The following is a 24,300-nucleotide window of genomic DNA, read 5'->3' as shown; positions in this document are numbered from 1 at the left end:
AGAGCGCTAGAATCCACTTCTAGGCTGCGCTGTAAACTCTTTGATGCAACCTCATATAAACACAGTCATTGTGCAAACCAAACACGTTGCCCTACTCAATCAAAACACCACTTACCCGTCACAGATAATATGACAATGAAGTGAATCAGAATACGTTGTAGCCTCCCATATAGCAAGGCCTGGCTGACCACTGTCGGCCCATCTGAGTGGCAGATCTGGCGTTTGCTCATCGGTTCTCTGGCTGTCCGCTGCGGGTTGCCGACAAATGGCCAACTATTTTACCACCCTCGTCTAAAATCTGTTTCATTTATTCAGTTATACTTCATCCATCATTTTACTAACATTTCATGTCTTTTCTTAATATTCATGTAAGTTAAATTGAAAGATATGACAGACTTATCTTAACTTCTCTGAATAGCCTACTGCAAAATCATGGTTTGTCTTTTACAACATTAGTAAGATTAGACCTTATCTGACACAAGGTTCCACACAACTTAATGTAGTCTTACCAACATTTTAAAACTGTTCACTGTTATTTTTTTAACTATTGTATTGTTTTTATTTGTAAGTCGCTCTGTGTCTGCTGAATCACAACCATATAATGAGCCAGTTGCAATGTCGTTTATTAGACAATATTATTACAGCAGGATAATGACTCAGATTTGATCAGATAAAACTTTTCAATCAAATTTCACAAATGTCAACACAGGATCACACAACCAGAGACCTCAAGTAGGCCTACTCGAGAGCTACGACTTCGAGGAGACTTCTTTTCCATTCGTTTTGTCTTCCCGTGCGCCAGGAGGCACTAATTGCGAGACTAAAAGGTTATTTGAGAGCCCTGGCCCTACTGAGCATTGTAGCAAAGTCGTAGCACTCTGGTTCAGTCAAGGAACGTTGCTGAGCATCCATCTCGTGAGGCAGTGACCTATTTTCTGCCTATTTTGTGGAGGCGACCGTCGAGTTCGGGCCCGCTGAAAATCGTAGGGTAAAGGTATGGAATATTTTACGTACCATAATGTTGAAAATAAAAGTATTTGTGTCGCACTCGTAGTGCAGTGACCAAGCGAGTTTGCAGAACTTCCTCGTTGTCTCTGGGTTGAGCGTATAAGCTAACGTTAGCATTGTGGTGATGCTAGTGTTAACGTTACTGGTTTATAATGTATATTATGATGATTTGTCTGCAAGCTTGGCTAATGGCTATAGATTTGAATGAATGAATGAAGTATTGTTTAACTTTAGATATGTAAACAACAATTGTGCTATCGCTTGTAACCTTAACAACTTACCAAGATTTACGCTAGGTAATGTTATGGAGGTTAACTGTTAGCATAGTCTAGTTAGCTAGTCGAGTCAACCCACTGTCTTAAGTTACTGTTTTGCTGGTTAGCCGACAGTGTTGTGAGGAATGTAACTGAGTTACATTTAGTTAGTTCGTTTTTAGTCAAAAGACCAAAGGCAAACTCTAGAGATGAGGTAGTGGGTTATTTGTGGTATTGACCTTGAAAATTACATTTTGGGTTACTAAGGACAGGTAGTCAGCATCCGTAGCAGCTAGCACTAGGCTTCTTTTTAACGTTCATAACGTTAACGATAGCGCTAACGTTAGCTGTGTCGTGGTTGCCATCATGCAATTAATCGCTAGCTAGTTAGCGAGCATTGAATGGTACATACTGTACACAATTGTACCATACTCTTATATGGATATTCAATTTACTAGTGTACGAGTCACGAGGGTGAACTTTTGTACGAATAATCATATGTGTTTGGTCAACACAGTGAAGGGCTTATGGCAGTAACGTTAGCATTGAAACGCATGGTTGTTAGCCAACAGCCCACACAAAATGGCCGATACTTGTGGCCTTGTTTTCTCTGCAGGTTCTGTGCAAATCATGATAGGTCCTAGCCAAATGATTGAATGGTATAGATTACACATAACTATAGCTAATTAGCTGGTCGTTTACTTGGCAAGTTGACATTGGCTTGATTGTGACTTAGAATTAACAAGGCCGTTAGTTAATATTGTAATGTACCGCTACTACTGCATGCCTTGATGTAACGTTAAGCTATAAGAGACCGGCTCCAGGTAGGCCTATTTCACGAGATGTTTCAGGGTGGTATTCCATCTTCCTGAAGTGCTTTTAATGTGTGTTCTTGTAGTGTTCCAGTTAACCGTGTTTGTTTTGTGAAGAAGGCTATCGAATTTTTGAGTTATTCATTCGATTGAGGCGCGTCATATTACATCATTTCGCATGGCGTCACTCGGCCATATTCAACACCTGTCCAAAAACATTTTTTCTGTCCTTCACGTCGATTTTAATGTAACGTGCTGCATGGCATCGCCAAGTAGTGAACGTCGCCAATTTGAGTCAGCCCTCATTTACTGGGTCTGCTCACGCATTTCATCAAATTGGATGTCACAAACAAAAATCTGACCGTGAAAAAATGTGTGTTTTTTGCGTGAATTTGACGAAAGGGGATACAATCTAATTAATGGTGCAAACAGTAAATCTGCACTAGTAATTAAAGTCTTGTGAGTTGAGGCGAAATTTGAAATCACAAATCCATAGTTTATTCTTATGGGTAAGTAGGCCTAAGATAACGTTATTTTTTAGCCTATACATGGGTCACTGATGTGAATATGCAGGCCTAATTTTGGGTCCTCCCTTCAACAATTTGTGGAATATTGGCGATTGAATCGGATTTCATATCAACCCAACTTGGTATTTGTGAGACTGATGGACCAATTTATCTGGAGCAAGTCTTTTTGGTCCTTCTCAGGAACTTGGCCAGTAGGTAAACTGGCTAACTCTCTAGGTAATGGCTTTATAAATGGTAACAGTGGATAAGACCATTATAAAGCATGTTTTGACATGTGTAGGTCATGGATGAGAATCAAGGAAGGACCCATGATATCACAATACTTTAACTGCAGTGCAGTTATGAAGATTTTATTTGCACCCCACAGGCTGTTCAAGAATCAATTATTGTTTGTTTTTGTAATAGTTTAGCGCACTCTTAGGACAATTACCAATAATTTTATATTTGGTGCCTGATATCGCAATACTGTGTGTAATTTTTTTGGACTTAGATTCCTCGGATCCAAATAAAACAAAAGGTCAACCCTCAGGATGCCTACTTTTATTTTGTGAATGCTTGTTCATTCAGCTGATCATCATACATCTCCCTGTTGTGCCAAATATTTTATTTTTGCTGTGTTTGTTTGAGATGGTTTATCCATGCGGATCTCTTTTCTTCTTCCTCCCTGTTGATCCACCAGTGATTTCAGGACCTGCGAGGAAACTTAACCCACTAAACGCACATTAGCACATAGGGGAAACCCAGTTAGAGTTCATCAGAGAGAGAACAGGTTCTCACCGCTGATACCAATAGTGATGTCTCGCAGAAGAAGCCGTAGTGCTAGCCCAGTGCGGCACACAACCAACAGCAATGACCCTCGTGACCTGGAACGGAGGATTTTTGTGGGAAATTTGCCAACAACTCTGATGGACACGAAGGATTTGGAAGAAGTGTTCAGACCTTATGGGAAGATCAATGGTTAGTAGGAGCCAACATTCAAGGGTCTGAAAAGTTAATCTCAATATGCCTCAGTGCCTAAACATAGATGTGCTCAAAAGATTTCCTGATTTCAGTCACATTCAAAATAATTTAACATCCATGTTAAATCTATTCGTAATACTATATGACTGCTTAGGATTAAAATATCAAATATAATTGATGCGTTATTACTTAATCATTGTTTAGTGGTCTTAACATGGCTTACTGAAGGTTCGACTCCAACCACTCTTGCTTTTGAGGTTTCTTAAAAAATAAAAAAAAACGAAAAAAAATCTTCCTTTTTTAACAGCCTTGTCCATGTTCCGTGGATATGGATTTGTGCAGTTTGAACGAGTGGAAGAGGCCGAGGCAGCGAAGGCGGGACAAAACGGTCGATTTTATAAGGGGTATAAACTAGGTAAGACCTGACTGGTGCCTTGATAAGACTGTCAGGCAGTCACTACATGGGAGTGCATATGAAGGAAAACCTAATCCGATCCAAGCAAAAGAGAGGATAAAATAGGTCACTGATGCTCCAATCAGATTTCTGTTTAGTTTCACATGTTGTAGTAGAGGATTTGCATAAAGGTCAGTTAACATTTAAACTTACTCTTGTTGAAATTTGGATTTGACACCCCTGATGTTGGAATCCAGTCCATGTAATAAATAAGCTTGTTTAAACTACTACCACAAGAAGACCTGTTGCCTGTTATTTGGCTTTTAGTAACCAATACCATGATTGGTGCAGTATCAAAGCTGATCAGTGGAGGTGGGAACTCCACAGTAGAATACCTCAAAACCGTTGGCCTGTGTCATGCATTTCTAAATCCTTCAGCAACCGTGTTCTTGAGTTAAGATATGCCGGTCGGTCACCTTAATTGACCATTTTTCATGGTTGTGGAAGGATATAATTGACTGTAAATTTTACTTTTATAAGAAGTGTACCAGAGCAGTTGACCAACTCTGGGGATTTTCATTGGGCCGATTGGACACAAGAAGTAGAGCTTTTCCAGCTGTAATTATCAGTGGTGCTATTAAAAGGAGCTGTGTCGACCTACTGGGCAATATTTTTTTTTTGTGTTCCTGTTCCTAAGACAGGTCGGTCCAGAGAGCTGATTTTGATAAATAACTTTTACTTGGAATCATAATTCTAAAAAAAAGTGTGATGTGATTTCTGTTAATTGTAATGTAAAATGTCAAGCCTTTCTGGCAGTGTAGGGGTCATTCAATCAATTACTGGAACAGTGGGCTATGTAATATCAAGTAAAAGATTTATTTTTTTTGCAATTAGAGCAATGCATTAAGATGCCTTGCAGAGCCATGTGATGAAATTGATATAACCCTTTGTTTTGGAGTCTGTTTTTTGGAGGGTTTAGTCCATCAAAGCTTAACATACCCACCGCCTCTGCTCCATATGGCTTCATACAGCGTGTCGACTGATGTTTTTAAATGTACAAATTCACAATAAATAAAATGGTTTATGAGTTTTATCTCTGCATAACGTCTTTTCTCTGGACGCTTTTAGTTTTTTTTTTCTTTTCGTTTTCATATTGAATGTGTGGATTGGTTTATTTTCAGATATAAATATGGCAGCGGAGCGGCGACACAAAGCTCAAACCCGGCCGAGCCCTCCTCGAAGGTAAAGTAACGCTCACAAAGAGGATGTGAAGACATAACAGCGTTTCTTCCCATCTGGTAATACTGTTTGTTTTTTTCCCCCACCAACAATCTTCGTGTACGCTCTTGGCCATCGTTTCGTCCTTTCTTCGATTTGTTGAGCGGTCCGAGGTTCGTTTTTTTTCCTCTCCAAGACATAAGAAAGGTGGTACAAGTGTCCTGTCCTCTTTGCCCCCCATTCGAAGTACACTAAATAAAAGTGGAAGGTCGTTCTTTGGGTGTCTTTTTCTCTCAGTTTCTGTTACGTTATCGTACATTATGATCATTCTTGTCCGGATTCGTGTCGCATGGAATTCGTATTCGCATCGAATATCCTATGGATGTGTACAGCGTGAAATCCTAAGAAAACATCCTTAAAATCTAGACGTGGACTAATATCGGTCAACAAACAAATGTTATGGTCTTTTTATATTTTGATTAAGGACACTGACGTGTATATAAAGTGCCAAATAACATTTAGATATGGGTAAATCCAGGGGCTTTCCAAAACCTGTTTTTTTATCAGTCGTCGTCTTTCAAAAAACTACGGCATGAAGCAAGCGGTACGTGCTGCGATGTTGCGTCTGGTCCTTCAATGCATAAAATCAATGCTGCAAAAAATGTCTCAACGTTTTCAACTCGCCATAATGGCACAAAAACGTTAACGCTCAATATCAAAAAGTTTAACTTCAAGTCTATGTGAAGGTTTTATGTGTGAAAGCAAGTCATTGTTGTGGCAAAGAATTATAGGTTTTCAGTGGTCATGTGTGATCATGTATTGGTTATCAGACCATAAGCAGACCAGACTGTTTGGAGATACAATTGAACCTTGGCAAGTTCGTCCCAAAAGCCTTAGGCAATAACGTGTCCAGGTGGACTTACGAATGTCGTCGAATCGTGGAGACGTTGCGGAAAAAACATTTAAAATCACCAGTATGGTACAACTACCTTCTGACTCGTGAAACAAATGTTCTCTACTGCCTGCTCGCAACTCGTCGGTGAACACTGTGTTCACAGGAGACTCGTTTCTTCCAGCTGTCACATGGGACTTCTATGGTGAAGACTTCCTTGCGTTTGCGGTGTGAACACACGTGCTGTTGAAGGTACTAAAGGAGTTCTGCAACATCAACTTGCCATCCTAGTCCAACAATTGTCACGGTTCATTCCGAAGAAGAAATGTAATTCACAGCTTCTCGTAGTTCAATATATCGTTTTATCAATATATCGCTATATATTCATACTTTTGCGTTGCACCAAATTAACTTGCGCAATTTCCATCGTTTCAAGTTCTTGACTGGTATTATGGTGTTTGTTTACAAAGGGGAAAAAAAAACTTAAATGCTTACTTCAAGGCCAGCCTCTTGTGGTCTGATGCTTTGCCACTTCCTGGTTTTCCTGATGGTTATATTTGTCCCATGCAGGCATCCGTACAGTGGTGGGTATGGGGATGGTAGAGATGGCCGCCCTCGGTCCCGCTCCCCTATGCACAGCCGGGACTCACGGGATCACCGGGATGGCCGTGACCTTAGGGATCCTCCTCCCCGGGAGGCCCCTCGTGAGTCCTCTAGAGAGCCACGCCCTGGACCTCCCCGAGACCATGGACCCCCACGCGATCATGACTCCCGAGATCCTGCCTATGAACGCTACCGGGGCTCCGAGGGACGAGAAAAGGACCCTGCTTTTAGGTAAGCCACTGTCATGTAAACCACCTTCTAATTCCTGCTGGTGACTAGATGATGGCAGATGTTTAGGTGGAAGTATATGAGTGTTGGTGGTGGTGGTGGTGGTGGCCAGTTATCTGGAATTGCAAATGGAACACCAGACAGTTGTGAGTTCTATCCCAGGAGACTGACCCTGTAGTTAGTCACTAAGTTGATTTGGATAAGAGCGTCAGCTAAGTGACTACTAATGTAATGTAACAGAGTTGCTTAAATGCTTCCGATGGCTTTTTTCTATTGGACCATGGCTAACCTCAACAAAAGTATAGGTGTTAATTGAAATAGTCTAACTCATGATGCACAATGGTCTTGAAGGGAGGAGGGTTATGATCGCTACTACCGCGGAGTGGATGAGTACTACCGCAAGAAGGAGCCATTCGGGAGAGAGCCTTACAGAGGAGAGGCATGGAACGGCGGCCGCAGAGAGCCGGAAGGTGAGTTTCCATTCTTAAAGCGGCCGTCAGAGTAAAGATTCAAACAGTCAATGACTCTCTTGGGACCGATCTGTTCACACCAGGTTGTATCAGCACCTCACTAGTGTGAAATTAGCCTGCCGTGCAAATGGGCTAAATAAAATGTAGAATTCATATCGTGTATGGATTGCTGTAATCTAAAATCTGCTGTTCACACTCAATCCTCCTGTTAAATATTCTTGTTGTCTATTCAAATGTGCATTCTGTAGTTACTTGCAAACCCTTTTAAATTGAAAGTGTGACTTTCCTGAAGTGAGTATTAATGATGTCTGTGTGCAGAGGATCGCATACCAGAAGGTGAGCGCAGAAGGAATGAGCTCTACAGGCAGTACTACGAGGAGCTGCAGCGGCGTTATGACACGGAGCGCCCTGTCGACTGCTCGGTCATCGTGGTTAACAAGCTACAGAAGTAAGGCCAGAGACTTTCTAATGTAGAGACACAGCACTCAAAAAATACTCCATAGAAATGCATGGGACTAGTTTGTCACGCCAATATGGCCGTTGTCTACACATATCCCACCCCTTCCTCGGCAAAACATCGACATGTGAATACATTGAGCCAATCATGTGGTGTGTTGTGAAGACATCGTGCCAATCATGTGTTGAAGCCTTGCGCACGCGCAGTTCGACCCAAAGACTGTGCCCGATGAGTGCCCATAAAACGTTGGTATATGGCCGCCGAGTGGAGGGACTTGCCTAAAAGGACTTTGGTTAGGCCCACCAGGGCTCCAGACTAACTTTTTGCACTGGTTGCACTGGTGCGCCTAACTTTTTTTCTTAGGTGCACCAGCACAAAATTTAGGTGCACCCAAATTTTCAACCACATTGCATTTAACACCGCAGCAGGTTCACTTTTTTCCCTTAATTACTGTCCTATATAGGTTGTCCTATGACTTATGATTTACAATTCTACAAGAAAAGTAACTTAATGAAGTGTTGGTACTTTAAGTGCTTCACTGAGCTGAAATGTAAACTTAAAACATCTCAAGATGAATTAAATAAAAATGTGTGTAAAAACAGTGAGTAAATTAACAGTGCACGTCTTTTAAAGGCTTCAAATCTATGGCTCAATGTCTTACATACTATCCTTCATGATCTTTAGGCAGGGGCGCAACTACCCATTTTTGAGGGGTATGCAACAACAATATTGGCGCCCCCCCCCCCCCCCAAAAAAAAACCCAAAACAAAACAAAACAAAAAAACACAAACTAAATCAAAACAAAAGACCAATAATTTACACTATTAATGTGTATTAGTGTCTATTGAATATGTTTTTAAAGAAATGCTGCCAATTTGATGTTTAACTTGATGTTATACTTGATAAGTATTGATAAATGGTGCATTGCCACTTTAAGAGAGTCTAAACGGTTCTCATAACGTCCTTTTGCCAGCTAATGCTCACAATGGATAAGGCTGATAGGCACTCTAGCCTTGTTTGTTTGCACCACATTGACAACACAATATTAAGTTATTACAAGGAGCCTTCATTGTTAGGATATGGAAAAATGTAATGAGTTACTGCTAGCATGACATTTCTGTTTGCAGTTGGCCATTAAAAGTGCAGTAGGCTATGAGCATGGTAGCCACCTAGCTATCTGAATGGAATAGGCTATATTTCAATCGGCATTATGCTTAACAAACGCTAGTTAGTCTGTTAACATTCATATTTGCAAGCCTCCAAGTACAGGCTTCATCACTTTAAATCTTACCTGTTGCCTTTCACTGTCCACTTATTTAACTGCTGTTGCATCCCTTGACATGCCATCTCTTTTTCCCTCTTTCTTTTTCTATTTTTAGTCGTCAACAGCTTTTTTTTGCTGTATCCATCTTTTTCCATAGACGGCAACTCACTACTCGTAGGCCTATCTGCTCGCCCAGCGATCACGGCGCCCCCACTCCCTCTTCTATGTCAAAATTCTATAATGGAATCTTATGAGATAGGGCGCCTACTCTAGCCTGTTAGTCCTCTAAAATGTTATAGAACATTGAGAAAAAGTTGAAATGATTTAGAAACGGACAGCAGTAGCTACATATAGAAAATACCAAATATATATATATTTTTTTTACCATCGCTTTGGCGCCCCCATGGAGCTGCGCCCCTATGCGCCGCATATAGCGCATACCCACTTTTTGCGCCACTGTCTTTAGGCCTTGGCTAAACCAGCTCGCCATGCTAGCATCTTCCATAGAAATGTATGAGCACAATTTAAAGAGATGTTCCAAGTAGCCTGGGGGATTTTTATGTGATTTTGCAATGATGATTGCAATAATCATTTGACGGCCCCACAATGCAATTTACTTTTTGATTTTAGTATTATTAAATTTTCAATAAGAACATCACTATGGTTAATGCAGTAACGAAATGGTAGGTCTATTATTATAGGCTATTGCAATGACTTGCCATGCTCGATCTAAATGTGTCCATTCAATTCACCGTACACAATGACCACAGCTATACATGCAGGGAATATTCGGGCTTTATATGTAGCAGCGATATTCGGTTTGCGCCAAATACAGGATTAAATTGATTGATGCCATCAGAATGAGTTTACACAAATCGTGCGCAAAACGAATATTGCTGTTGAAAACCGGGTTACTCCCTGCATGTAACTGCGGTCAATGATGCACTCCTTTTCGGCGATATCTGTATCTCTGTCGTTCGGGAAGGCCTTGCATTGTTCGCAATTTTAAGACGTCTTTTCACCTACAATGACTCCTATAAATTTGGCACAAGTGACATTCCTGTACGTCGGGTTTACGTTCAAACTATTTTTTGATGAATAATTATTTCGGACTGAACTTGGTGAAGGGAAGTTTCACTAGGCCTATCTATCGTAGACAACGATAAACTTGATCATCATCTCGGGCTCGTCTGATCGGTTTGGGATCGGAAAGGCAGTGAGGAGAGGGACATTTATCTCGGCCTATGTGACCACACTGTAATGCAACTACATCCACACTGTTTATCTGACGGGTCTCTGACCTCTCTCTCTCTCTCTGCGGCACACGCAGTTTCAAATTTACACACAGGCACTGGGCCACGGCCAATCAGAGGGGAGATCCCGCCCTTCACTATCTGATTTGTTTAAACCACGATATTGGCCAAATATGTGTCTGTTATTGAACCAAAGGTAGAGTTTCAATGCGGACACATTTTTTCCTCTCTCGAATAGCTGATCGCACCGGTGCGACCTCCGATTTATTTTAGTCGCACTTTTGAAAAATTAGGTCGCATATGCGACCAAATTGGTCGCACTCTGGAGCCCTGCCCACTGCCTCTGCTCCCAGTGTACTGGTCACAGGCAGTATGCTTCATAGGGAAAGTTAATTAGTGTCTCTGTTGTGAAATACTTTGAAGTTTAACTTTGCTGCGAGAGTAAAACCCAGTACTTTTACACTTAAGGGGCAGCCTTTGTGTGAAATAAACTGCTTCAGTAATAAATAAAACCTTTCACTTGTTCATGGCTGAAATGGAATGCATCCGTTTGTGGTTAATAAATTATTCGTAGCTGACGCTGCAGTGCAGCTTCTGTTGTAGCTATTCTTAAACCCACTGGGTTGAAGTGAAAGCTAAAGATCAAGGTTTGAGGCATTTTGCCTGTGAGACTGTAACTGCCACTTTAAAGGGGAAAACTTTAAACCTTGGCTGATGTTTAAATCTCTTTAGTTCTAAACTTTTATTAGGAACAGAAATGATTGAAATCGGTATCGGCCAAGTCTCTCTACAGATAGAGACATAGGCGTTTCTATGTAGGTGTCCTTTCCATGTTGTCAGACAACCAATAGTAACATTTCTTGTGAATCTGTGTGTTTTTAACAGAGAGTATGCTGAAACAGTAGGCAGAAAGGTGAGAGACCTGGGCATGGTGGTGGACCTGATCTTCCTGAACACGGAGGTGTCGCTGTCGCAGGCGCTGGAGGACGTGGGGCGCGCACACACCCCCTTCGCCATCATAATTACCCAGCAGCATCAGGTGCATCGCTCATGCACTGTCAACATCCTGTTTGGCACACCACAAGGTACTCCTCCAGCTCCCACTGAATAACGTTACCTCACATACAATGCACAAAGTACATGTTCAGGATAAATAATAGATAATTCGGGGGGGGGCGTGCGTGTGCGTGAGGCTCGCCGGCCAATTTTCAAAACCCAATGTGGCCCGTGAGCCAAAATGTTTGCCCACCCCTGCGCTAAGGTCACCATAGCCACCTATTTTGATTTGCCACAGATTGATTCACAAGTTTTGTACATCTTACTCTGTGTGTTTGGGTAGAGTACATCATGGAAACTAGTGCTATTTCATTGGCTTGGTGAATGAATGGGGGTGTTTTAACGTGTATGATTATAAGCCTTTGCGTTGTGCTTGTGTGTGCAGAACACCGGAACATGCCCATGCAGGATGCCATGGTGCTGGTGGAGCAGAACTACGTCGTCTACAAGGCGGAGCACCGCGACAAGGAGCGCGAGGAGATCGCCCGCAAGGCCGCCAAGATGGCCGATGACGTGCTCCTTAGGGAGCTTGACCAGGAGGCTCACCCAGTCTCTCTGCTGTCCACCGTCACACTGCTCTCAGAGAACAGGTCACTACACACACACACACACACACACACACACGTCTGACATGCCCACCTAACATGTCCACCCAGTGTTTGTAGTTTAGTGGAGAATAGGCACGCTGCCCTGGACCATCTTTTGATAGTACTAAGGTGATCACAAATCTGACTTCTAAAGCAAAATGTTGGCAAACCCATATATATACCTCCCAAAACATGAAGTTTGTTTCCTAAATACTATATTCTTTGGAAATGTAGTTGGCTGTTATTTGATTTTATCTTTATAATCAATCAAAACAACAGAACTGCAATTGTATTGATATTACCCGAAATACACACTTAAATAACATGACTTATTAATGTTTTCAAAAATGGATTTATAGCGTTGTGGAACCAAACTCTCCATATACTTCCATGTTTATCATGGTGCACAGACATACTGTATTTTAAGCATTTTCTATATTGTCTTTCAGGTTCCTAACCCCAGAGGAGCTTGACCGCCTCATTGAGTACCTTAGGGACAAACGCGAGCGTCTGGTCAGGGGCAGCGCTGATCCCCATGCTGGTAAGCCACCGTACTGCAGCCAACATCCACATGTAACCACGCACTCACACACACACACACACACTTACACACACTTACACATACTGCCTGCAAATCCACACAGTGGTGCATGATTCTGAAGAATTGCCCACTGTAGGCTGTTTATTGAGTTGTCAAAATGTCCATGTCATGTCTATGTATAGACAAATACATACGGACACTATAAGGCAGCCTGTGATGCATCGTGTAAAGGCCAGCTCATAAGATTTGCGACGAGACGAAACTATTGCAGAGACAAGTTGCAGCAGTTTTAATTCAACGTTGCACGTTGTTGCCAACTGTTGCATGCCGTTGCAAAAGATTCATCATGTCAAATCACAGTGGCAAGGAATGCTTTTACCTCAGAGCAGTTATGATGTGTTGTTATTCAATCAGTCCAGCAGTCAAAGTTTTTGCCAAAGGAGAGGCAGAGAAATACTTATTAACCCATTCGCGCTGGATGCTGCATGACGCAACATTGACCCTCCAGCTGGATGCTGCGTAGCGCAACATTGACCCTCCCGCTGGATGCTGCAGCATGCTTTTTATTTCATGTTTCTAGATATTAAATTTTGGTAGACGTTGACAATATTTAGTATGTTTTCAGAAAACCCTCAGGAAATAAGGTTATTTAGTCTAGAATGCCATAGGATTCTATAGGCGTTTTTAGCAGGCATTTTAGGAGTAAATGGGTTAACCCAGTGTTGAAGAAGACTGGTGTCTGCACAACATCAGTCAAAACAGCCATGCTAATAAAGTTACAAAAACAAACGCACATTTATGGACTGTTGGCTTATCAGCTAGTTCATATCTGGCCACAATGAGTGGTGTAGCAAAAGTGTTATGAAAACGTAGGTGGTGTTGCAACTGAGTTGGATCCCCAGTTTTTTTTAGAATGCATATTGCATCAAGTTGCTGGTTTATAAAGTGTTGAAGATCATCTCGTTCTGAATCTTGATTGAAAATTGGCTTTATAAAGAATCACTTTGGCGCAAAGTTTAAATTAAACATTCATCTTAAACATTATGACGAATGAATGCATCAGTGGTCAATATGGCAAGAAACCACGATTAATCTGACTCCATAAAATTCATAAGTTGACCTCCAATATTACCATGTAGTTTATAGCTAGTGGCATAGTACACGAGGATAGATGTACATGTTATAATAATAAGTAATTAATAATTAATTAATAATTATAATTATTAAACAGCAACCCATAGAAGTTCCCAGTGGCACTGTATGTAAGAATGCTCGACAGTGTCGGACCTTCTAGAGCAGTATTTCCCAAACTTTTTTTCTGGGGACCCACTTTTTAAAAATGACAGACCATCGCGACCCATTTCACTTCAGATCTAACATGCAACCACCAATATTGTTTTAGGCCACAGGTTCTCAAACCCTTACCATTCTACACTGTCATATGTATACGTAATAGCGCCTAGGTCTGGCCTACTACCACTACTATTACAGGGATTGGTGATGCACTGACTCAGTTTCCCACAACTCTGCAATCTCAATTACACATGAAACAATGTTAAATATTTTCAAAGCTTTAAAATTCTCGCTCAGTTCTGTACAAACACACAACCTCAGGTTTTCCTCATCCTGCATTGAACACAGTTGTGCTGCATTTTTAGCACCATCAGCGTGGAAAGTTACCTAAAAGATAACGTTTTAATGCGCATCCGAGAGTTTGGGGATATTCTTGCATTCTACGCAATCGTCACTCTTCAACATAGTAAGCTGTTCCTGTATACAGTATCTAAAGAGAGATGTTGTAGAGATGTTGGCTACGTTGCATTGCAGACAAATGAATCCATAACAGTGTTAATTCCGATGTAAACATAGCAAATAACTCAAGTTGTTATATCGTAGCCTATTTCTGGCGGTTTCTTTGGAAAGTTGAATCCGCATTGAATCCGCAAGTTAAACGTTTGCTTGTTTGTAAGCCTTATACTAAGGCTGTGTATTGATGTTGTGACAAGCTATGTTGTTGAATGTGAAATGAATACATTTCAGAATAAGAGGCTTTTGCGCAATAGCCAAAAGATAATAGAGTTTGTGAGGGGAAAAAAAGAGAAAATATTAGCTTTTAAAATGTCCATTTCAATTGTAACCTTATATAATGCATTGGTGTGCATTTTAAATCTGAAATGATAAGGAATGTGAGGAGGCTGCTATTAACTTTAAAGAGTGCATCTAAAATCGAAACTATCAGCCTATGACGCAAATTGAATAGCCATGCCCGGTATCAAATGTCTGCTTTAGTTGACAGCATGGTCACTAGATTTTAATCGGTCAACGGAAGCTGTCCGTTAATGTTCATGCTGATTCATGTCCCTTGCATTTTGCAACTGCGAGGTCCATAACAGGCGTCCCACAGAAATGTTTCCTTTTGCGAGTGAGATGCCCGCTGCCCCCTCTGCGACGCATTCGCCCCCAGTTTCAGAGCTATTAGGGCGGTCACTGTGGTAAACAAACTATATCCTAATAGAAAACTGATAGCTTTCCTGGTTAAATGGTATAAGCTAGGCCTATTACACAACATAAATTGTGCTGGCGACCCAAATAAAATCTCCTGCGACCCAGTCTTTGGGAACCAATGTTCTAGAGAACCTGCTGTAGCTGAGGCTTAAAAGCTCCTGGTGAAAGGTCACTTTAGCCACTTACTTTGATTTAAAACATGTAAACTGATTTGTGCTTTCTTCAGCTAGTACTTTAAGTGCTTTAAAGAGTTTAAGGGTGTTTTCACACCAACATGCAACTAGAGTGTGTTTGAGCCTGTGTTTCAGTTTGTTTGCGTCGGTCGGAATGCAGTACTCAGGGGTGCACCAAATTGATCGGTTCGAGACCTCCAAAAAAAGGTGGTCTTGGTCCGCACCATCTAACAAACTCTGGGGTGGTCCCGCTGGTGAGAAAGCAAACCTGAAAGAAACGGGTCCGATGGTCTAGTTGTAATGAATTATGGGAGTTAAGATCACTGAATTGTGGGTAAAAGTAGGTAAACTTAATTTCCTATTCACTGCCTAAATAAATGCCATGCGAGATTGTCCACGGTTCACGTTATATAGGCCCAAACATGGATGTGTGAAGAGGTACAAACAGACTATTACCCCAGTGTGTAACTCCAAAGTTGCTGTTAATGAATGGAAGATACACCAAAAGTAAGTGACGTGACGGAGCAGTCTCTTCAATTATTACATGATTTGGTCAGTTTAGAAACTATGCATATGTGAAACTGAACCGGACCAAGTCTGTGTGCAACATTGTGTATTTTTTGCCTGCTGCGGACCAAACAAGCAAACTATAGGCTGCAAAACAAATTCACCGTGGTCATGAATGGTTTCACTAGGTGGTGTTTATAATTTGAGGATCTGTAGATGTTTGTTATATGGATGGGTATGGATTGGCATCCTTTCGGTGTAATTGTATTTGCTGTATATCCAATTTAGACTGAGACCCAGCTAAGTGGCGTTTGCTTGTGTTTGTTTGTCTTGCAGGTTCCCACGCTGTGCACACTGCCCCCGCGATGACCCACGAGGCCATGCCCCCTGCCCAGCCCATGGCCATGCCTGCCGTCTCTCACCAGCCCCCTGCCCACCAGCCCTCGCCCGCCCCCTCTGCCAACCACCAGCAGGAGCTGCAGGCCAAGATCCTCAGCCTGTTCAACAGCGGGGCCGGGAGCTCGGCAGCGTCCCCTACTGTCGGTGCGGCTGGGCCTTCCCAGCCCCAGGGCTACGGCTCCTCCATGGGCACCCAGCAGGCCAGCATGCCACCGTCCCACGGCAGCGTGGGCATGGCCAAGATGAGCCCCACGGCGTCGTCAGTCATGGGCATGCGGCCTCAGCCGCGCCCGCAGGGCAACGCGCCCCCCGCTGGCTACGGTCCCCCCGCCGGCCGCATGATGGCCCCCCAGGGTGCCCCGAGGCCCCCTGGCCTCTCCACGGGGACGGGCATCAACTTTGACAACCCCAGTGTGCAGAAGGCCCTGGACACCCTCATCCAGAGCGGCCCGTCCATCAACCATCTGGTAAACTCAGGCAGCGCACCACCGGCTGCCCCTCGGCCTGGCATGGGTCAGGGCATGAGCCCTGGCATGACTCAGGGAATGGGACAGGGGATGCCTATGTCCCACTACCCCCGCCATTACTGAACGGAACCCCAGACTGGGGCAACAGATATGGACTGGACTGTAGCCAGTTGAAGGTGATTTTTGGTTTTTGTTTGTTGCTATTTATCCTGTCTGAAATGGTTAGACGCCTTGGCTTGTGATCGACTCTGGTACTGGTCTGAGCCTGGTGTGTTCTTCATTTGTTTCAGAGATGACTCGGTGATCTGTTTTTTCACCCCCCCCCCCAAGCTATTTGTAAATGCATTTTTTTTAAAGAAATATTCCTTTTCCAAGCCTGCATTGATATGTGTACTTTTTTTTTTAATAAATGAAAAAAAAAAAGAAAATTCAGTTTACTAGTGACTTCCCTGTTTTGTCAGCCATTTTCATAGGAGTTTGACTTCTGGCAACTAGATGATTGCATGTACAGAATTAATTTACTGTGAGCCCTGAATATAGGCAATTCTGACAAGTAATGTTGCTTTTATACATTTTTGTGACTTTGTAAATATTTGAAGATCTCCAGTGTCACTAAAATAAAAAGTGTGAAGGATATTCTGGCATTTCTTAACCCCCCCCCCCCCCGTACATTGTCATAATAAAGCTTTGTACACAGAAGTTGTATTAAAATGGTATTAGTTTATTGCATTTGTGCTGGCAATTCTATAAAATGGAATGGGCCATTGCTAGAAGCCATAGAGAGAAGCATTTGAAATGTAACTACAGTTGATATTTTTCGTGTACCATGAAAGACTATAGAGAATACATATTTATTTCCTTTAAAATATTGAACTTACACCGACACAAAAAAATAAACACTTCAACACTAACTGTACCTTATGTATATACAAATGAATCTTCTGCCCCCTCCCAACCTCCCTCATTCTACCCCCCCCTCACCCACCCCAAATCATTCAGGAGTGCACATATAAGTACACACGCACCCACATACACGCCTTCACACAAGGTTTAGCACAGAAAAAACACATATGTTCAGCAGACTACGTGTCACTTCAGAGCTAGCCAAGAAGCAGTGGAGGATGTTGGGCGGAGGGAAAGATGTTTACACGGTGGGAAAATGGTTCTTGAGCATCTACTATACATCCACTTTGTTTAAAACATTCATACTTAACTTTTTCAACGTTACAAAGAATTAAAAACAAATTGGAATGTAGGTTGAAGCTTCAAGTTATTTCACTTTGTTGAGAATTGTGCAGTTGCACAAACAGGTAGCCTACAACCTGTTTTGTTTTTATGCATAGGCAATGCAATTTAGCATCTGCATTTCACTATTGACTTAAATGGCGTAGATAATGCTACATATCTTTGTAGACTCAGGTGTGTTGCTTTTTTGTTAATTTAGGAATTGATACTTTAATGGCCATATGAACTGAAAGTAGGCCTGAATGGTGAAGTGTTGAAAGCACTGATGTGTTTACAGTTAGCTGCCCATTCCAGCAATAGTTTAAGGCATGAATGAAATACTGGAAACTAATACTTTTGCTAAATCAAATCACTCAAATTTGATCTTAATTCTTTGAAATGAGATTTGATACAAGTGAGAAGATGACTAAAGATGCTTTGGTAAATTTATCTGAAGGTAAAATGTGTTTCAAGACAAGATAAATACAACTGTACACATCAAACATAACATACTAAAACCAATGTAAACACCTTTCCCCATCCTAGGTGACACTGATGGACCAAGATAAGAAAATGTGCCCAACACAATGACAGCTTCATACTGCTCAATAAACAAAATGCAGATTGGTGAAAAACATGAATAAAACACTAGATACCACTAAACATTGTCAATAACAGTTATATCTAAATACATTTCCTCAGGTTATGTGCATGCGTTGAATCGCGATCAGGCTGGACGGGGCTCTATGGGAACTGCATCAGTGTTGTCATAGCAACGCAGGGAGATTGAGCAAGTGTGTGAGGATGGATAGGCCTGCTGCGCTTTGGAAATGCGTGGTGTGCTTAGGAGTTGGCAGTCCCAGGGCTCGTGCGTAAATAACAACGGTGGTGCATCTTTAGATGTAGGTAGCTTGAGAGCATGCAATTCGCCGTTGACGGTTCAGTTTCATCTGAAGTAGACTACTATCAGGAGGAGGCGTAGGCGTAAGTCTATATGGGTGACACAAACATTCTCAACAGCCCTTCAGAGAAGCCTAAACTGGGGTATTTACTGGAGTAAATACAGGGCTAGCCTCTTATAAATCTCAACAAAAAATTTCATATTAATATGAGTTACTTATTTTAAAAAAGGCTCATTAAATGTTTTTGTTTCATAACAATTTTCTTTTTTACAGTCCTGTTTGAAAGATTGCATCCTGTTTTTTATATGGAGAGATTGATCTTCTAACAGTAAAACATTGTAAGTGAGGAGTGAGATCTCCAAAAGAGTCCCTCTAGAACCCCGCCCAGATGTGGAAGAGCTTGTTTAAAATCTTTGATAAAAAATTCAGGTATGCTGCATTCACACAAGTGGTCTGTAGAGGGATAAGGGGTTTAGTGAGGGGGGGGGGGGTACAGTGTTGGGAGTATAAGGAGATTACAGGTGGTCAAAGAACAAATTCAGTGACACATACGATCATTTTACATCACTATTATTAATAAATTTGGTAAATGGAAAAAAAGTTTGCTATGCATGCCAAAGAAAACACTCTTATGCCCTTAAGCATAAGAGGAAAGTCAATAGGTAGTATATGCCCCCAAAAGCTGACCTTTGAACACCCCTGGTTCGGATCTGATGGATCTGATGGATCCACCAGAGGCATCTCAAAGTCAGTCCTCAGCTCTTAGTGAGTAGGGGACGGTGAAAAGTCTGCCCGCAAATGGAGGAGTGAGTACAGTTTTGTTGAAATCACAAAGTGATGGCATGCAGATTCACCTCTACTTAGCGGCAATGTTAATTTTCACCAGCAGAGGGAGGTATGGATCAACGTTTTACTGATCCAGTTTTGACTCACTAAAACAGCATTGAACTGTGGCCCTCCACATCTTTGTATACAAGGAATCTTAGCTCTTGGCTGTATAAAGTGCTTTTACAGCTAGCCACTACTAAACAGACGTGACGTTCATTTCAGTTGAAACAGAAGAGCTTGGTGACAGGTAGGCTCATGAGCATTCGCACATCAGAAGACAAAAAGGGACCACCGCTATCTGATGTTCCCATGACAAAGTCAAACTCAGTGAACAATCTACTCAACAAATATAAATAAAACATACACTTTTTTTATTCTTCAGGCAGTAAGTGAAAATCAATATTGCACACAACATTGAGAAAAAAAATGAAGACCACGCATTTGGTACTCAAAAACAGTATAACCACACAACAAAAGTTGGCTACAGTGCCTGAAAGCAGTAGGACTGTACATCCAAAGCTAAGAGAAACACGTCTAGGAGCCATTCATTCACCACACAGATTCTCCTACTAGTGTAACGTGAATCTATTTATATTAAAACACCACAGTTACAATACCATGTACTCTTTTATTTTGTTATGTTTTTTGTTTTTGCTAGGGATATAGAGTGCATCTGCAACCACTGTGTTTTTAGAATGGTACATCACCACACCGGCAAAGCGAGATGTTTTCTCCCCACTGGCTTCTGCCTTTTCTACTAATGGCCCACCACGAGCTACACACACAGCTTAAACAAATATACCCCACAGAGACCATGCAAACAGGAAGTTAATAAAATACAGAAACACAAATGGAGGGGCCGTTGCCCTCACCACATCACACCTGTGGGTGTCTACTTTTGAGACGAAGAGAGGCTCAGTCAACGCAGGCGATGCTCTGATATTGGATCAATATCATTGTCAGGTAATAAATAAAACAATACCTTAACTTCATTCAGCTCAGGAGAAAGGTCATTTTAAGTGCTGATTGCCCTAAGAGAGAAGTCAGTGCATGGTCTCCATAATCAGTTTGTCCTCCCCTTTGATTTCAAGCATGCTATGATATTTTTTTTTAAACCAATTGTGTGAGCTCCTATTGTGGGACACACACACACACACACACACACACACACACACACACACACACACAAACACATATGTGCACTAGTTTCTGATCGTCAAAAAAGCCATATGTCTTTAGTCAGCAACACTGACTTGTTTCACAGTAAGACAAGTTTAACTTGTCTGAATGCTTCAGCTTTGATGCTGAAGACAAAAAGCCCCCTAAACCACTGATCCGAATATAACGTCAGAGTTCAAAACAATGAGGGAGGGAGGGAATAAATAACAGAACAGAGATAGCCGACTCAGCTGATTTCATGCATAAGGGCATCACCATGTTGCTGGCAAATCCGTGCGCTGGCTGATAAGTTGGTCCCATGGAACTCAGGTTTGGTCTGCAGACCGAGCCTGAAGCAAGACAAGCTAGTCTGAGGAAAGCAGCTAGCCCTAGGTTCAGAATTTGGCAGGTTTACACAAACGGTTCCCATTCATAATGAAGAATTAGACCATAAACAATAGTGTTCTTAAGACCTCAAAGGAATTCAGGCAAGTCACAAAAATTACCCTTACTGGTTCTACTTGACTTAACAACGCAAACTCTATGGAGTCTGTTCACAGACCCTAGAAACGTCTGCAAATTCAGTTCACCTCATTTAGCCTGTCTGAGACTCTCATTTGATCAGGTCAGGTCAGCGTCAGCTAAGGTCCTCTATCCGTTCATTCGCAAGAGGACTCACTGAGACGGCCATTCTGATTTCTAGTTTGCAGTAACTCCTCACATAAGGCAATCATCAGCCTCCATTCCAAAGGAACATTTGAACAGAAGGCGAGACCTCCTAGTCTGATATGTATCTCTGTGTTTACCCTTTATCTGATATTTTAATATTCCTTTGTAAATAGTTTTGTAAATATTTTTTTCTATATACACTCACACACAGTACAATAATCTATTAATAATCTAGCAGCATTCATGACCCATGGGATATATTTCATACATCTGTAAAACATAATATTGTATTCTGTAAACTATACCATTTTCTCTCAGATGAATCATATATATATATTTATATATTTATATATATTTATAACTAATTTTACCACAAGTGCAAGTGATCAAAACACCTTAAGTCATAGTACAAACATAAAACATCTGTTATGATATCAACGGTAAAATAAAATCCTCTAATATAAATATGTGTACAAAAATAAACAACAAAGTGAAATGTGAATCCAGATTTGACCTATTGCACTTTCCGTCAAAAATGCACTTTGAATGTATGAATATGCATTTATGTCTGCATTTATCTACCAATAAAGTCATGTTAAAATAAATACTCATCTCACTCTATGCTGTAGCTATGGCTGACTGCCTCCTCCTAATGTTAGTAATGCATAGAGTTCAGATTCAGACGCTGGAGTTCCAATTTGTTTCCTTTTCGATCTCCATAGTAACCTTATTTTCCCATTCCAGCCTCCTATTCAACATGACCAATCAGAATCATCTTCTTCACATCGTTAAGCAGCAGTGAATTAATCTGCTCTTTGTGTCTCTTTTTATCTTCATATGGCACATGCATCTCATTTTGGCAAACTTTTATATAGGATTTATATATCTTTAACATTTGTATTTTGGTTTATGATATAGCTCTGATATAATAGAACAAAATGTATATTTGCAAGATAGTTACATATGTGGATAGCTACACAGACGGATAGGCAACAAATTCACTTTTTTGTATTTTTTTTTTAAAAAGATGGATAACTCACATACTTTATGCAATCTAGCATAAACTGATTTTTTTTAAAAATAAAATCATACAGCCATGCAAACACACGACATGCACGCACGCACGCACACACACGCGCGCGCACGCACGCACACACACACACACACACACACACACACACACACACACACACACACACACACACACACACTTAGGCTTACAACAGCTGAAGTCATGAAATCACTTGTTGCAGAGTGGCTGCCAGTGCAGGTATGATGCTTGCCTAAGCTCCGCCCACAGGACCCATGGGAATCATGGGTAGAGGAGTCTCCAGCCAATCACAAGCCTTCAAAGCTGACCCTGTGAGATAGGAACGTTTTCCTGTCTACAAACTGGTTATAGTAGTTAGTCACAAAATAAAATACCACACTGATATTTCACAACGCATCAGGTAACAGTGTACACTATTTACATCTGCCCACAGGGGGCGTTATTTTTTCCCTCTATTTGTTTGTTTTGCTTTGTTTTCTTTTTCATCTTCTCCCACGTGTCGATCTCCAATCGGATGCTAGTTCTATCTTGGGACCGTCTGTTTGTCTTGTCAAGCAGTCCCAGCAGGGTGACAGTCCTCACCAGTCGGATTTGTTTTTGGCACTAAACGTGGCAGTCTAGGAGGGGCAGTGGGCCACTTCCAACGTTAAAGGAACATTAAGATGTTTGCAACACACAGGGACGAGTGTGTGAGGGTGTGACCGTCCACCTCAGAAACCCACGACGGCAGTGACTGGCGGGGTCCAGAGGATCAACCAGCGAGCAAGAACTAATTAGTTCCCTCCACTGTCCTCTGAGGAACCATTTCATCACAACTTTACTTCAGGAGATGGATGGATGTAAAAACAGCAACAATGAGAAGCAATGTAAATGCTGATGGAAGGGAGAAGCGCAGGGGGTCTCGCTCATCACTCTTAGCCCCACATGACTCAGAGGGAGTTGGACTCGCTGTCATTGCTAGGGACAGGCAGCATCAAACTGCCCTCTCACTGTCTCATGAGCATGAACACACCTAACAGATCTAACAAACTCTATCACCCCCCCCCCCCACACACACACACACACACACACAAACACTCACACACACACACACACATACACTTACACACTGACATACACTGTGGACAACAAAAGGTGCAGAAAACCAAAACAACTACCCTGGCCCTTCATCCTCTTACCCCCCACCCCTGTCAGCTGTCCCGCATGACTGTGGAACACAAATGATGAGGACAGACAGACAGAAGGACGGAGGGACGGACGGACGCAAGACGGACGCAAGGACAGCAGATGCGTGCTGGTGGCAGACTCACTGAGAGCAGACGTCTGTGGACGACAGTTAGACTGAGCATGCTCTGAACACACCACAGGGGGGCGGCAGTGAGCCAGAGATCTGCAGCTTGTTCTTTTTCCTCTTCTTCTTTATCTTCGTCTCTGGTGCTCTGCGCTGAGAGATGGGGTCAGGGGAGGGCAGCTGCAAAGAGGGCCGAAGCTGGGGGCTTCTGGGACAAGTGACCGGGGGGCTTTTAGGGCTGCTGTCTGGGGGGGGTGGGGGGGGTCTTTGCAGGTTGGGTTGCTTAAAGATCCTCCAGCTACTTTGGGGAGTGGGGTGAGTGGGGTGGGGGGTATTGCTCTGTGATAAGTTTTTATTCCGAGAGTGTATTGGTCTTACTGTTGGGGGTGGAGTCTAAAGAGGGCTGGGCGGGGCCTAGTTATCTGACAGACCTTCAGCTGCAGCATGATTAGTTCAGAGAGGGCAGGCATTGGTGGACAGTGACAGAGTTGAGCATGGTGGAGGTGGACTTCAAATACATGGGGGAGGGGGTGAGGCCAGAGGGTAAGGAGTTGATTGGACAGGTGAGGGTTCGGGGGGTGGGGTGTTGGTGGGCAGGCATC

General features: G+C 42.2%; 1 protein-coding gene across 4 annotated transcripts; it reads left to right on the top strand.

The window, feature by feature from the left end:
- The first annotated feature begins 859 nt into the window (after positions 1-859).
- Positions 860-17,211, top strand: ncoa5 (nuclear receptor coactivator 5). Of its 4 annotated transcripts, XM_076267813.1 has the most exons (11): positions 863-994; positions 3,281-3,558; positions 3,869-3,976; positions 5,137-5,197; positions 6,636-6,899; positions 7,248-7,366; positions 7,685-7,814; positions 11,226-11,425; positions 11,782-11,986; positions 12,433-12,524; positions 16,046-17,211. In XM_076267813.1, the coding sequence occupies exons 2-11, from the start codon at positions 3,396-3,398 to the stop codon at positions 16,696-16,698; spliced, it is 1,995 nt and encodes a 664-aa protein (XP_076123928.1). In that variant the 5' UTR covers positions 863-994; positions 3,281-3,395; the 3' UTR covers positions 16,699-17,211. The 4 variants fall into 4 exon arrangements, with proteins under 4 accessions (XP_076123930.1, XP_076123928.1, XP_076123929.1 ...); XM_076267814.1 differs by lacking the exon at positions 3,869-3,976; XM_076267815.1 differs by lacking the exons at positions 3,281-3,558; positions 3,869-3,976 and having other exon boundaries at positions 860-994.
- The last annotated feature ends 7,089 nt before the right edge of the window (positions 17,212-24,300 follow it).

Source organism: Alosa pseudoharengus, unplaced genomic scaffold (genome assembly GCF_046254945.1).
Source record: "Alosa pseudoharengus isolate Yale_2024_CS ecotype anadromous, Long Island Sound unplaced genomic scaffold, YU_APseudo_1.1 YU_APseudo_1.1_scf_5, whole genome shotgun sequence".
Classification (NCBI taxonomy): Eukaryota; Metazoa; Chordata; class Actinopteri; order Clupeiformes; family Clupeidae; genus Alosa; species Alosa pseudoharengus.
The sequence above is the reverse complement of the archived record's forward strand: the minus strand, read 5'-3'. Positions and strand labels throughout refer to the sequence as shown.

Coding starts and splice junctions, on each gene's coding strand:
- ncoa5 (XM_076267813.1), top strand. CDS start 3,396: ATGTCTCGCAGAAGAAGCCGTAGTGCTAGCCCAGTGCGGCACACAACC. Junction 3,977..5,136: donor TTATAAGGGGTATAAACTAG/GTAAGACCTGAC, acceptor GTTTATTTTCAG/ATATAAATATGGCAGCGGAG. Junction 7,815..11,225: donor GTGGTTAACAAGCTACAGAA/GTAAGGCCAGAG, acceptor TGTTTTTAACAG/AGAGTATGCTGAAACAGTAG.